We start from the raw sequence: 15,519 nt of genomic DNA, 5'->3' as shown, positions 1-15,519 counted from the left end.
GCTATTTTTACCAACTGGCTATGCAGAAAAAACAAGCCTTCAGTAAATAATCACTTTAATTTTCCAAAATTGGCAGTAAAAAAGCTGAGCTGATCCACGGGCATTTCCACTGCAAAATTAAGAGAGGTAAATGGCAATGTATTTTGTGAATACTTTGTACAATGTATTTTACTGAATCACAGATAACTAGGGTTTCACCATCAGTTTCTAAAAATAAAGGCATCTTGTAGCATCCCGATACTACTGTGGCATAAATCCATTGGTGGTCAGAAAAATGAAGTGCAAAAGGAAAGGAACATGGGATAAGCAGTACTGGTCATATAGGACAACAAGGTATCTGACATTATTTACAAAGAAAATTGCATTCATTACACAGCACTGCTGCCTACATTTACACTTACCATTTCTATGTGGTTACAAACACAACACACCTACAAGAACTATCAGAGCAGACCTGGAACCTGCATGAGGCTCCACTAACTTCAGTGCATACAGCACTTTCCACAGGACAGAGTGATTATTCCATTAGCAGACAGCAAGTTTTGCAAAAGAACTGCTTATCACCACATATAAACCTTTTCATCATTAAAATCAAACAATCCCTGCCATTGGCAGTTGACATAAATAATATAGAGACATTATCATGAAAAAGTGTGGTAAAACAATAGAAGCAGAAACTGTGATTCCTGGAATATGTGCTGAAACCATCAAATAATGCGTTTACAATACCAGACAGTAAAAGAACATGCTTTTAAATAGTTTAAAGTACAAGACAAAATGTTTACTATGATTTGAGAAGTATTTTTATGTAAAGTTTAATTCCCCAATTTCTTAACATGCTTTGGTACCAATAAAAAACCTTTATCTACAGCCAACATCTTTCCTTAATTCTTTTCATCATTTTAGAAGCCACAGCAATAAGGATCACAAATTACTCAGCTTCCTAAAGTACAACAAAAAATCAGAAGTTACTTCTTATTTTCAGAGAAAAAAGTTCTTTCATGTTAGGATTTTGTAGTGCTATTGAAGAGAAAAGGTTTAGTGTTCAATTAAGTCAGATTGAAGTGATTTTTCTAGGAAACTAGCAACTTCCACACAAATTGTTATGCCATTAAAATTACTGCTATTGTCTATTAAAATAAAATGGACCAAAAAATCTGTATCAACAGTGTATCTTCCAATTCAGTCATCCCTGAAAGAGTACTGAAACAGGAAGTTCTGAGGGTGGAACAGAAGGGGGCTGGTGAAAAATTACTTTTTCAATTTCAACTGACTGTAATACACTGTCCACATATCAAATTTTAAAAAATCCTGTTTTCCAGCTAAGGACAACAAGAAGAATTCCTCAGGAAACCTTTATTGCTCTTTATAATTTCTACAAGAAACGCTCCACAGATTTATCTGCTTTATATATTTAGAAGTTTTATTACTTTGCTTCGAAATTCCTAGTATGCTGATGATGACTCCAAAGAATCCAATGACTTAATACACCCAGAGTAATGATATTCACATGGTCGGATAATTCATCCTTGTTGACTTCTCTCTGTCATCCAGCACAAAGTAGGCTGGACTCCTGGGTAACATTCACTCTGTGGGACCCAACGATAGCAAACCTTGAGAAAAGCTAGTATTGACATTATTTACCATTAACAAACACATGTAAAACTAAGGGAGTTCCACGAAGTAAAACATCAATGGAATCCTAACCTGTTACAGCAGATCCAGAGGAGGGCCAAAAAAAAATAGGTCGGAGGGGTGGAACACCTGTGAAGACAGGCTGAGAGCTGGGCTTGTTCAGCCTGGAGAAGAGAAGGCTCCAGACCTGACTGCAGCCTTTCAATATATAAAGAAGGCTTAGAAGAGACGTTTTACTAAGGCCTGTAGTGACAGGACAAGGGGTAATGCTTTTAAACTGAGAGAGGCTAATTTTAGCTCAGACATAATAAAAATTTTTACAATGAGGGTGGTGAGGCATTGGACCAGGTTGCCCAGAAAAGTTCTGGATGCCCCATCACTGGAAGTGTTCAGGGTCAGGCTCGATGGGGCTTTGAGCAACCTGATCTAGTGGAAGACATCCCTGCCCATCACAGGGGGGTTGGATTAGATGGTCTTTAAAGTTCCCTTACAACCCAAATCACTCTGTGGTTCCATGATTCCGTGATATTTAATAACTGTGCTATAGCCAAATAGTTTGTATTTCACATCAGAAATATAAAACATAAGACATTAAGACACTCAATCTCTTTTCCTCTTTGTCCCATTCTCTTTGAGAAGCTCTCTTTAGAAAGAAACCTTCATGCTTATGCTTTGGATCACTTCCATTTCTCCTTGAAAATATCCAGTTGACATGGAGAGAACTCAAAGGTTTTCGTAATATCCTCTGCATTGATTTTTACAGTAGGTAGTACTCACCCACATTTCTAAAAGCTCTACAATAGATGTCTTACACAAATTTATACATTCTGATTAAGACTGCCATAAGACTCAGATAATTTCTCATTTTGTACCACCTTTATGTATCTTCCCACCACAACAACAGTCCCCAGTCAAAGGTAAAAAGTGTTTCGCACAGCATCCTTCAAATTTGGCACAGTCACAGGAAACTAAATCAAAACTGAAAGCAACAGTAAAAAGGACATCATGACTTAGAGCAGATTTCTTGGTTTTAAGGATTGTTGCATATCACCAACAAAGTTTAGGGCACCATGCAAAAATCTCCACCTTCCTGCAATACCATGACAATTGCTTTCATCTAACAGAAGCTAACAGAAACTTGTAACTCTTTTTGATAAACATGCATTTTATTTCCTTTTATGGAGTGAAAAGCCGTCCAATCCATGGAATGTACTTTCTAGGAAACTACAACTCTTTGGGGAAAACACGGAACTAAACTAAAACAGGTACAGGGAACCGATTTCTTAAGGATGCAATTTTTAAGTCTTCAGAAACTGTCATATGGGAAGTCGGGACTCTCAAATAGTTGAGAAGCAATGATGATGGACTTATGGTAGCCACTTCCTCTGAAAAGGTGTATTCAAGGTCAAATTTCATTATATGTTGATTTTATAGTTTCTTCAAACAGTGATTTAGTAGATTAATTGTTTGGACTATCTCTGGAACCGAAGGTTTAAATCAATATTCATGAAACGAGGTTAGAGATATTGGCTTCATCATAAGTAAATAATGTTGCTGCTCTAAGCAATTTGACGTAATTAGTGACTTTTGCTTAAAAGTAGCCTGTAAAATAAACAGGATCAGATTCTACAAAATTATCCTTTTACCTCTAGGGATGTTTGGTTTACATGGCTGAAAGTTAATTTTACAAAAAGTATTTTAGAGAAAACCATTTAAACTGCTGATGCTGACAGCTCATAAAAGTTCTGTAACACATTCGTTATGGCTAAAATGCATGTAAAAGATACAAAATGCAAACTATCATGGAAGTAATTCAACCAAACTAGTTGCTAGTGTTCTGATAATCTAAAACTATCTAGTGACAGATTTTAAATTCCGAAAATTTTTATTCTCACCTTCTCATAAATCTATCAATAGAGTAAATTTTGGAGTATTTATAGTTCTTACAGTCCGAAAAGTATTTTTAAAAAAAGATAAACTTTCAAATTTAAAGAACATTACACTGAGTGTGGACTTTTTAAAGAATCTGGCATTTATGAACTATTATTATACTCAGATGTATTACTTCTCATAAATGTTTGTGTCATATTTTTTATAATAACAAAGAAGTTCTGAAGTTTTCAGTACTGCTAAATACCTTCTGGCATAGTTACCAATTGATTATTTAAATAATTTATCCATAGTTACTTGTTTCTAATAATTCGATTAATTACTAACTCAAATATCAAATCTGCCAGGTTTTATACTGTCTGAGGACACAGAAATTTCTAACAGTATTCTGAAATCAGAAAGACAAACCTATACTAAACATTGCTACCACTTCTTGCTTTCATAAAAGTGTTGTTCTAGAGTAAGTGCTGTTAACAATTATGTTTACAATTATTTAAGGATTTTTCTGGTATACAATTTTTATTATGTTGACTGAAAAGATCATTCACAATGATACTACCTACAACCTGAAAATCTCAAGGACTGTCCAAACCAGATACTTCTAGATTGCATCAGATTTTTAACAGTTAAAATATAAAATTCAACTACTCAATCAAGCATCTTGGCATTTTAGTGTGGTCATTGAATGCCATTACCTATAATTAAACTCTGGCTAAGCATGAGTCTCCAACCATGCTTTGAACAAAGTGCTAGATCAGAACTAAACTAACGACCCCTTTTATCCCAAATGCTAATATTTTCTGCATTTTCTTCCAGACACAGAAAACTGTTTTTGCAACAATCTCCCTTCTGTCTGCAAAACAGGAATGCCTCACGCAGATGAGTTGCTGGACCAGTAAAGACATGGGTGAATTGAGTGGAACGTATTTCACCCCTTCCCTGAACCATGGTAACATTAACTGGCTAGATACAGTGTAATTATTCTTTCTCTAAATAGATAAAATAAAATATTTTCAGCAGGATCAACCAGTAACTGCCCATAGCTCCTCAATAACCAGGTTCTGCAAAACACAGCAATTCCCAAGATCATCTCTCACACTGTTAAGTACTACACATCACTGATCATGTCCCTGTTCCTCACTGCAGCACCCAGTGTCCTGAAGCTTCTTGATAGGGTATGTATATACCCTAACTGAGGGAGCTTTTACGGATATGAACAATACTTAGCAAAGAATCTATTTAGCTGTGTAAAGTAGTCGTCTTACAAAAAAAAAATAAATAAAAAGCAAGTAGCATAAGTTATGTCCATCCCTTCCATTGTCTCTTGCTATTACTGCCTTACACATATCAAAAGCTTATCTTTATTTTCAAAGTGTACCAAAACCATTTGTGTACTGCTAGTGTGCCCTGCTAATCATTTTCCATTCTGTAGTGGCAGGTCAGCTCCCCGCTCCCATCAACAGGCTACCTTTTTCCAGTGACCACCTGTGGTTTTCCTTTCAGGCAAAACTGTAGCTTTTATGCTACCCTTTTGTGGGTATTTATTGACTACATCCCTTTGTTCCTGGATGCCTTCCTCAAGACTCTGAAGAAAGGTATGCCTCGCTGCTCCACACTCATTGATGCCGTTGGTATTAACTGGAGTGCTGCCCCAAGGATAGAATTTTTAACGTAATGTTAACATAAGCCAGCTACAGACCCAAAACTCTACCTCTCTGCAACCAAGAAATCCCTCTTGCTGTATTATGACAAATGCATGTTGCTTCCACAAGCAGTAGTGCAACTTCTGGTTAGAGAAAGAAGGGAACAACCTGGCTACCAAGACTGTCTCTGTTTCAATGGAACAACTTGCATGGAAAAGCTGTTATTATGTTACTTTCCTCAAGCACCTCCAAATCCTTCACTAGTTGCCTTTAGCTAGCTCTATGGTCACTGCTAGGTACGGGCCATGCATGTACAGTGTACATCTGTCCAGGGCAAGTTAACAGTTGAGGCTCCTTGTTCCCCCATCATCTCACTCAAAAGCAAGCTAACACTGACTCCTCTGTACTCTGGCTGCAGTGCAAAGTAACTCAATTCTTTGTGGGAGAAGCTGGAGAAGAGAAAGCCACTCCTAGCCACTACAGACAGGGCTGCTCCAAACTGGCTGACTCCAAGGCAAAAAACCTGCTGAATCAGCTGGCATCTAGGTAAAGAAATTAATTATACAAATACGGAATAACACAGAGTAAACAACATGCTGTAACTGAAAAAAATAGGTCATCTCATTCAGAAGGTATTGCTTCTGGCAAATATTATACCAATACACTTTTCAGTTTGTGAATATTGCAGTTCATATCCTTTCTGCATCCTTATTACACCTTTATCAGGAAAAAGTCAAATGATTACCTCCCACCATTAGTCCCAGCAGCCCCAGGTCTCCCTCAATCACAGTTTTTCTCTTGTTCCGTGGTCAGCCACCATTTCTGCACTTTCACCTGCCATCTCAGGTACTTCTTCAAAAGTTCCCCCCACCCAATTCTTTATCCTTTATTTACATGAGCCAGGAAGTATCCTTTTGCACACAAGTAAGGGAAAGTAAGAAGATGAGACAAAGGCAACACAGAAAATCATCTCTGTTTTCATTCTCAGATTCAGGACCAATCAAATTAGCAACTCCAGGAATGAGTTCTGCTAATTTCTAAGCACAGGAGCATGCCTTTAGCATTGGGTAATCTTTAGTAAACTTCAGGTGGTGAAGTTCTACCAGTATCTACTAAATACCTGCAAACCACTTTTTTTTCAGAATTGTACATCTTGGCCAAAAACCAGCAGATTTTAGAGGCACAGCAAAATGTACAGTCTGAACAAAGACCACCCCACAAAAATATCTAAGTGTTTCAACACATCACTACTTTGGAAAAAAATTATCACCACACTATCAATCACTTACTACCATTTAAACTAATTATTTGTTATTAAAAGAAATTACTATCACTTTAACAACATATTTCTTGACTATGTTCTCAGAAACAAATACACGGACTTATTTTCCCTTCTACCCCACCACCAAACTATTTGTGGCAGAAACCAGGCATGGAAAATTTCACCCAAAAGGTTACCCACTTGGTAAAGTGACAGTAAAGTTATGGTAAAAGTTGTGAACAAATGACAACAGCAAAATGCAAAACAGTTTCAACAATACATTATACATACCCTTCAGATCATACCTTTCAGGAAATCAAAATCATGTTCACCTATTTTTTCCCAATTGCTTCATTCCTTCCCAAGGCATTAAAAAATGTCCAGATTTACATATACACTTGGTTTTATGCACCATGAATAAGCCTAGTCAAATTAATATGATGTACACTTTTTCAGAAATGTGCAGAACTACAGACACCGTCACTGAATTCTCTGTGGTGGTAAGTATAGTCTTTTCCAAACAAATGTCTTGTATGGTCATTTCAAAACTTCCATTGCAATGTTGATATTATGACTGTGTGTGTTTGAGTCACTCTTCCTTTTTTTATTGGTGTCACCTGTTTTAGTAAATCTCTTACCACCTTCCTCAATAAACCAATTTCTCTGTTTCCACATGCTATATTGGTACTAATAAACACAGATTGAGAATGTTTCAGGTCTGAAACCTGGTTATCCATGCTGTTAAATTGTTAGAACCATCCTTGGCCATACCAAACACCACTCTCGCATAAAGAGCTCCCGGGAACAGCTAAGGAGTTATAAACACAGAAGAGAGGCTACTCCCCATTAGCAGTGTGCATGCAGCCACCCTGTTTTGCACAACATGAGGATTTAATAATATGGACATAGCCAGTTTCATGCCAGACAACTGTCCCGGGCACGTTTATTGTAGCGGTGCAGGCACTGCCACAGTGTATGAAAGAATTCAACTTCTTGGAAGCACATTCAGTTTCACTATCAACTGTGAGCTAATGTCAACAAGAAGCATTATAAACATGCTACAATCCTGATACCATTCTTCTTCTGTTTCCTTAATTCAATCTCTCTATTTCTCTCAACTCAGTTTAAAATATATAAAGAAAAAGATACACATAAACAGTAAGTTACTCAGAACAGTTGGCAGCAAACCACTGTGACTTAAAAATAAAGAATATTAGGCTGCTTTCCTTACAGTAACTTTTTAACACAAAACAGTAATGTTTCTCACTCTGTAGATTGACCAGTTACTACAAATGTAAAGGCCTTTGTATACACTGAATTGTCAGACAACACAACATTTTCACTTTTAGCCAAATTTGAATTAAAGCATTTCATAATCAACCTTTCATTTTAATCTCTATGTAAACTTGCAGTGTGACTGCTTCTATACTGTAAAGAGAACTACATTAGCAAAAAGTGAACACTAACCTTCTCAATATTTATTTGGTGTTTTCTTAACCTTTCCAGATCTGTTGGAATGGCCACTTTGATGAATTTCTGAATGGCAGGTTCAATTCGACGGAGTCTAACTTTTTCGTCATCTTCAGACATCCTAAAAGCAGCTTTCAAGTCAACACTTGTCCAGTATACCTTCACCAAGGTAGAAACCCCTAAAAACCAAAGAATTACAAACTTACAAAAATGTAGTCATCTAGAATCACTTAAAGCAAAATAAGGTAAATCAGTCTTTCCAATAACCACATCTATTTCAAAATCACAGTGGACCAGCATTAACTACTCAAAATATGGATACCGTATTTGCATTTAAATTTATTGTCTCCATTTATTTTCAGGCTTTGGGGATCATTTTTCATAGATATAATTTAACACTAACAAAAAAACCCCAACTAATAATTAAGGCAGATGCAAACATGCTTTGCAATATAATGATGAAAGCCTTTGAAAAAACCTTCCAGTTAGATGTCTTGCTTGATCAGCATTCAATTTTTGCCAATTTACATTCTGAATCATCTTAAAAGTTGTAAAACATGTCCGGAAAAACACCAAAATAAAATCAATTTTGGAAGTCCATTTCCTAGAAAGAGTAAGAGCTCCTGAACGAAGATTTGCACTCCAAATTGCATTTGTCCCCTACTGAAAATGACTAAGGCATCACCAACAACGGGGTTAAACAGTTGCTGAAATTATCTGCAGGACCAGTAGTACATCAGCAGCCTGAATTCCATTCCCTGCATGTGCATAAAACATAACTTTGGAGTTTCACTTCTCTAAAAGAAAGATATGTAGAACTGCATACAATAGCATTTATTTACAGAGTATATGAGTAATATAACGCTGAGTATGCACAAGGGGAAAGAAAAAATCATTGTGAGACAATTTCAGTTTTAATACTGTATAAACAGAGGTTATTTAAGTGAGATTTTCTTTCTGTATACTCCTTTTTTAACAAAAACAAGAAGTTGAAGCTGCAGACAGCTATGAAAAAGTTTTGTCACAAATGTCAGTAACAAGACAACACGCTATCTTGCTTATAATGAAAGTACCTGTACTACGACAATAATTGCATCAGAAGCCTTCCCCAATTTTCCTCTTCCAGTAACCAAACTAATTTTAAATAATTAAACTAGAATAATCCTCCTGGTACAGATGAGGCACAGCAGAATGTAAGAGGTTAAAAGATTTTCCTGTTTTTCACACAGCCAAACATATTATTAACGGTGAAATCAAACATTATTTTTCTTACATCTAACCAGTGTGAAAGTGCAGAAGGAGTGTGTTGAGGTTTTTCTGAGACCTGTGATTGCTGCAGGCAGAAAGAACTTGAAGGCAGACACCAGTTGACAGCACTGGGTCTTCAACTGAACTGCTCAAAGTTCCGTCACTGCCCTCACTTGTAGGCTGCAGGGAGGGTATGTACAAATCTCCCTCAACTTCACAGGAGCCAAGTGGTAAGCATCTTTCATCAGGCCAGTGAGAAAGCTGGAAGTACTTTTGGCAAAGGGAAGCTGCGTTTCTAGAGGAAAACAATCCCAGATTACTCACCTTGTTACAGATTTGCTAATAAGTTAAGATTGATTGACTTTATTTGATTTTATAAAATAATTTTTAATAGAAATATAGAGGGATAAGAAATATATTTGCACAGTAAAAGCTGTTATGAAATCCTTTGTACAGTCCCGTACCAAGGCCAGAAGAATGGGCTAGAATCAGTGTTTAAAACTTAGGTAATAAATTTAGGGTTTGAAAGGGTTTTTTTGTAGTTAACTAGTCTTCCGTATGTAGAAAGTGTATTGAAATGTCAGAATATAGGATTAATGGGAACTGGGGAGAGTCGACTGGAACAACTTGTAGTTACCTGCCAAGAAACCGTGAACTTTAGTAAAAGGTAATTCCGGCAGGGGGAGATCGCGACCACCGACACCACCTACCCAAATCGTACCCCAGACCCATTTCTGGACCTTTCTAAGCTCTACTGCGCAGAATCGGATATGGGAGGAGAATATGTTAATGATTTACGGGAAATATTATGATTGTGCATGAATATTTAATGAATATGTATGAATAAGTTCTATATATGGTGTCTGATTTTGAGACCTGGCGTGCATTGATCGTGAGAGGACTCACTCACGCACCCGGCTGTCAATAAAGAAGTGTCTGCTTATCTACATCACATTGGTGTCGATAAGTTCTTCATTCCGAGATTTCGGTAACAACCTTTTCCAACACAGCTGCAAATAAAACAATGTTGTGTTTTTCTAAAGAAAGCAATGCTAACAGAAGACTTCTCCTTTGCCCATCCCACCCAACAAAGAAACTGAAAACTGTGGAAAACAGTATTTACTGAGAGAAGACCAATTTACAGAAAGTCAGTCTTTAAGGCTTTACAGATACACCTTTTCCTTTTTCAAAACCTCTGAAGGAAATACTGACTTTGCTGTCATCGCTACTTTGCATCATTGCTAAATCATCCCTACTTCAAATTACAGAGACATACTATCAGTCTTACAAATCCTCTTCTAGCCCAAGGCATTTAATATTAATAGTTCTTTGTCCAAATCTTCAAATAAACATGCAGTGGGTAGCCTCAGATTTGGGGGGATGTAAAAAGAACTTTAATTATTCTGTGCTGACTTACTCTTTCCACCATTCTAAAAACAGTAGCTTAAATGCAAGATGTTAAAAAATACACCGGTTTTTCTACTACATTTGGTAACTACAGTCCTTAACACTTTTGAAAAAGCCCCTCATATCTCACAATTGAACTCCATTTTAAGCCTAGATCTGATTTTTTTGCAATGAGCAAAATACAAAAAGCACCATACTCCAAACTGCAGTGCCTCCTCTTCAAACATACATTCAGTTCCCTAACATCTTATACATTAATCCATGAGTTTGAGCTAGAATTAAAATTTGGTTCCTTAAAGATATTTAGTAGCTATGTCATGCTCTTCTTTAATACTGAACCACCCTGAAGAAGCAATGACACAAATTCTTCAAACTTACCACACAACGTGAAATCACAGAAACCCACAGCGCATTCTTAGAACAAATACAGCAGAGACTAAACTAAATCCATCATAATTTTGTCCTTAACCTTTAATGACACCTAGAGATTGCTAAAAGCCAAAACTGACAGTTTAGATTACTTACAAACTGGACCACTGTGAAAGCGGAGGTAATGTAACCAACAGCCGTGTGTCTTGAGTAGGTAATCAGAATAAGGAACAGTTTTAAATTCAAAGATTTGGCTGCATGCATGGCTCTGAACAGTCACTTTCTTCTCCTTAAAAATTCCCAGACAGTAAATTAGCTTTCACGAAAATGTCTATGAGCCCCTTTAAAGCACTGCTGCCTAAAATTCACTGCACAGTAAGTGTGAGAAACTAAGAAAGAAATATAAAAACTTACATTGTCATCAGGTCTCCTGCTTAATGTTTTCCAACAGTATACTAGCTTTTGTAACACAAAATCCAAGCCATAAATTACCAGTAAGAAAATATGCAAGGTCTTCCTTTTTTTAAGTTCACACAATATGGTAAATTACATTTACATTACAAGTTTTTGTGATGACCATATGTTCATTCCAGATGCAATTTCAAGAAAATCTAATGTTTCCTGCATACTTTATGGGGTTTGTATTTCCCTAAGCATAACTTTAACAAATTTCTAATGCTATAACGCCTGGGTTTTTTGAGTAATCGCAGAATAACAGTACCACATAGGTGGGGAGGGATTTTCATACTCCATCCAGTACAAGCCGATTTAGATGTGGTTGCACAGGCCTTTGTCCAGTCAAGCTCTAACACCTCCATGAATGGACGCTCCACACACTCACTAGACCCCCTCCCTTCAGTGCTTGGCCATTCTCCAGGTTAAAAGCAAACAAAACAAGGAAAAACCTTCCTTGTAGCTAAACCAGCTTACATCCATTACTCTCATCCTACTGTCATACACCTCCAAGAGGAGCCTGACTCTACAGATTCCCACCTATAGCAGTAAGATCTCTCATTCCTTCACCTCCTCTTAAGGCTGAACAAATACACCTCTCTCTTTCTCCTTGAATATCAAGTGCTCCAGTCCCCTAACCACCTTGACAGTCTCACAGGGGAAGAGTCACTCCCTTGACCAGCTGTCCCTCAGCTGCGTTTACTAACACAGCCCACAATGTGGTTGTCCTTCACCGCAACAGCACTCTCAGACTCGTATTCAGCATATAATTCTAAGGGGTAAAAGAATCTTAAGGTATCCAATTCCAAAGAGTAAAACTGTGAATTTAATTCTGACACTAACACAAAATCTCCACTTACTGTGTGGCAATGCATAGAAAGAACAAAGTCACATAGTTGCAGTCAGAAGTATTCCTTCTTGTCAAAAATTTCAGTAAATGCTGTTAAAACAAAGCTCATGAACTTTCGTTAAACTGCCTGGTGTTCTCCACTCAAATACGGCAGGACAAATGCAGAATAAATGTGAAGAGTTCTCCTTGCCCAGGGAAATGCAATCTAACCTGCATAATTAATTTTAATTCACATACGTTTTAGGCAACCACTGCCACTAAAAAAAGTACTTCCAGCATAGATGCCTTGTTTTTAAGGGCTGTAAGCCAAAAAAGCTTTTTCTTTTTCTCATTGCAAATAAAATAAATTAGAATCTGGATGCTAGAATACAGAGACTTACAGCAGCTTTCTCACTAAGGTGACCCGAAACACTTCTTAAAGAGTAGTGCTGGCCCCAAAATTGCAGCAACAGAGTATTTGCTATTGCTGAGTTGGCTGTGGTTTGTCATTGGTGAGGAACACGCTCCTGTGGCAGACTACAGACAAACTGCACTTTGGGTCTGAATTACATCTTTCTCTTTCGGCTATAAAAGGAACCAAAGGAAAACAGCTTTGTTAGGCTGAGATACAGCACTGCCAGCCCCAGCGTGTTCACAATGTGTCATGAAACTACTGAGTGGGATCAAGAGCCGTGTGTGGGGGATCTCCCACAGAACAAGCAGAATTAGCAGCTGTGGGTAACCGGCTGTGGCTCCTAGCAGCTCTGTGCGCTTGGGGATCACGCGGCAAGGCAAACTTGACCCAGGCAAGGCAAAGGCACATGACTGCATTTTGAGAAATCAGAGCAGATGACAGGCATTTTGTATTGGTTTTACATGTTTACGCCAGCTGCAGAATGGCAGAAAATACCTGATGACTAACACATCAACATTTCTTGACCAATGCTGAACCGGTAGAGCGAGTCCATAGTAGACTGACACCTGCAATAGGCAGCTGCAACGCAGTTCCACCTGCCATCAGCACCCCAACACTGGTTTTTCTGTATTATTGAACCATGCCTCTGGTCTCAGCCCAGCAACCAACAGTTTGTACTTCACCCCTGAAAAGCAAGGGGTGCATGCAGAGAGCAGAAGCATAAGAATAAAGTAAGGTTTTAAGTCTTACATCAAGGCTTCAAGCGAACTATGCTAGTTTCTTTTTCCTTACTTACGCTTTTAAAAGCTCGGGGAACGCCGGGCTAAACAATCCGTCACACTGTGGTTCTACTCTTTAAAAAAAACAGTAATAAGCACAGCTGGTGTGGCAAGCCCCGGTGGGGCCCAGCTCCCCGCCGGCACGGCAGCCTGCGCCTGCCCGCGGCCCCACCTCCGCCCCGGCACAGCCTCGCCGCCCCCAGCCGCTCCGGGGGCACCCGCACGGCTCGGCCGCCCCCAGCCGCTCCGGGGCGCCCGGCCTGGTGTGGAGGGGAACGGCCCTCAGCCGGGCGAGCCCCCGCGCCCGGCCAGCCCGGCCCCGGGCACGGCAGGGGGGCGGCCGAGGGGCGCGGGCCCGCCCGCGGCAGCAGGGCCCGGCCTGCGGCAGCGGCCCGCAAGGCCCAAGTGAGCGGGCGGCGGCCGCGGTGCCCGCCGCAGCCCCGGTTGAGGGGCAGGGGCCGGGGATCGGGGCCGGGGGGAAGCCGGCGCTCCGCTCCCCGCCGCGGGCCGCGCTACGGGCACCTACCGACCAGCCGCGTCCGCGGGAACCGAGCCCTGGGCCCGCCGGAGCCTTCCTCTGGCCTCCCCGGCGCGGGAAGCGAAAGCGAAAGGAGCCGGGCCACGGCCGGCGGCCGCCCGGCAGCCACCCCGGCCCCGCTGCCCGCCCTGCCGGCGCGCCGCCGAGGCAGCCGCCGCCCCCTCCCGCCGCGCCCCGCAGCTCCCACCGCCCCGCCCGCGGCCCCTCACCGTGGTGGCGGCTGTGCCGAGACGGGGCCCGCGGCCAGCGGCGGCCCGGGACGCTGGGCGGGAGCCGGCGTGCAGGGCTCCCCTCGGCGGGAGGCGGCCCAGCCCCCGCCCGCCGCCCGGGGCCATCACCCGCCGGTGCCACCACCCGCCCGGGGCCATCACCCGCCGGTGCCACCACCCGCCCGGGGCCATCACCCGCCCGGTGCCACCACCCGCCCGGTGCCATCACCCCCCCCGGTGCCACCACCCGCCCGGTGACTGCCCTTCGTGGCCCCGGGTGCGGGAAGGGGCCGGTGCGCAGGGGGACGGAGGAGAAGCTGCCCCGGCCAGGGAGGGAGCACTGAGCCTCTTGGGATAAGGGCTCATCGGGAGGGAAAAGTTAAATTTCTTGTTCTAAAAAAGAGCCAGAGGTTGCCGGGATAATTTTAAGAACTTTTCTTAAATTCCCCACTACCAACATTTTTGTGTGTCTTGACAGGTAATTTAGGCAATACCAAACTGCCAAGTGGGACCCTTGGCATCAATATGTGGGGGACAAATGTCAACCAGGCCATGCCAGTGAGTCTCCTTTCACCTTTCACTAACCTTCGCTGTTTCTAACAGTGTTCAGAAAATAAGTATCTATACGATATTTCTGACCTGTATTTTGAAAACCACTGTGACCTGTTTGTGTCTGACACCGGTCATTGTGTCCTACCCCACGGAGCCTGTGGCTGGCAGAGCACTCACTCCCGGCGGGCACGCTGGCTGCTGTACGACCGGTACCCAAGGGTAGCCTGGTATCACTCCTGAGCACTTTATCACCTCTAAATAGAAGTGAAAAACTGTCTGGATACCTGGCAATATCTGTAGAGCAACTATATTACACCACTATTAAAATAAAACATTTTTACAGTGAACTCAACAGCGTTAATAGAACGGACTTCAGATCTCCAAATTACCAAAGGCAAATTTGATTTTGATGTTCCGAGCAAGATTTACATTATCTGTTCATCTGTCTGTCGTTCTGTGCACTTTTGACCAGTTCCAATCTAATTTAGAGAAAGTCATTACAGTCCTGTAAGTTTTGTGGAAGTTGGTATGTCACTGAAATAAGCCTAAATTTGTTTCCTCAGCAAAGGAAGAGCAAGCAAAAAACTCAGCTCTTACACATTCTTGTTAGCAGCAATCAGCCAGACAACCAATACATTAGCCGTACACTTTGCATATACATAGTTCCAGACGGCTAGATGGGTTTTTCATAAGGCAAATGGAGAATAAATTCTAGTTATTGTAATTAAGTTTATTATGGAGCTAAAGGATCCAAATCCACTGGATCCAGTGTCTTTATTAGTTCTGTTGCTCACAGTACAGCTGCTGGAATGACAGTGGAG

The 15,519-nt window shown here is 40.8% G+C and overlaps 1 protein-coding gene across 4 annotated transcripts in view; it reads right to left on the bottom strand.

Moving 5' to 3' along the window:
• Positions 1-14,305, bottom strand: part of STX17 (syntaxin 17) — a 35,195-nt gene extending 20,890 nt beyond the window's left edge. The window contains exons 1-2 of one of the 4 annotated variants that reach the window (XM_055703788.1): positions 14,147-14,305; positions 7,897-8,078 (exon numbers count right to left, since the gene is read on the bottom strand). In XM_055703788.1, the coding sequence (XP_055559763.1) occupies positions 7,897-8,019 (123 nt within the window). In that variant the 5' untranslated portion in view covers positions 8,020-8,078; positions 14,147-14,305. Of the gene's footprint in view, positions 1-7,896; positions 8,079-9,172; positions 9,438-10,061; positions 10,158-13,925; positions 14,082-14,146 lie in introns of those variants that run through there. The other 3 variants (XM_055703789.1, XM_055703790.1, XM_014287373.3) reach the window with 3 other exon arrangements.
• Positions 14,306-15,519: the final 1,214 nt, after the last annotated feature.

Source organism: Falco cherrug, chromosome 3 (genome assembly GCF_023634085.1).
Source record: "Falco cherrug isolate bFalChe1 chromosome 3, bFalChe1.pri, whole genome shotgun sequence".
Taxonomy (NCBI): domain Eukaryota; kingdom Metazoa; phylum Chordata; class Aves; order Falconiformes; family Falconidae; genus Falco; species Falco cherrug.
Note: the sequence above shows the minus strand (reverse complement) of the source record. Positions and strands in the feature narration are given on the sequence as shown.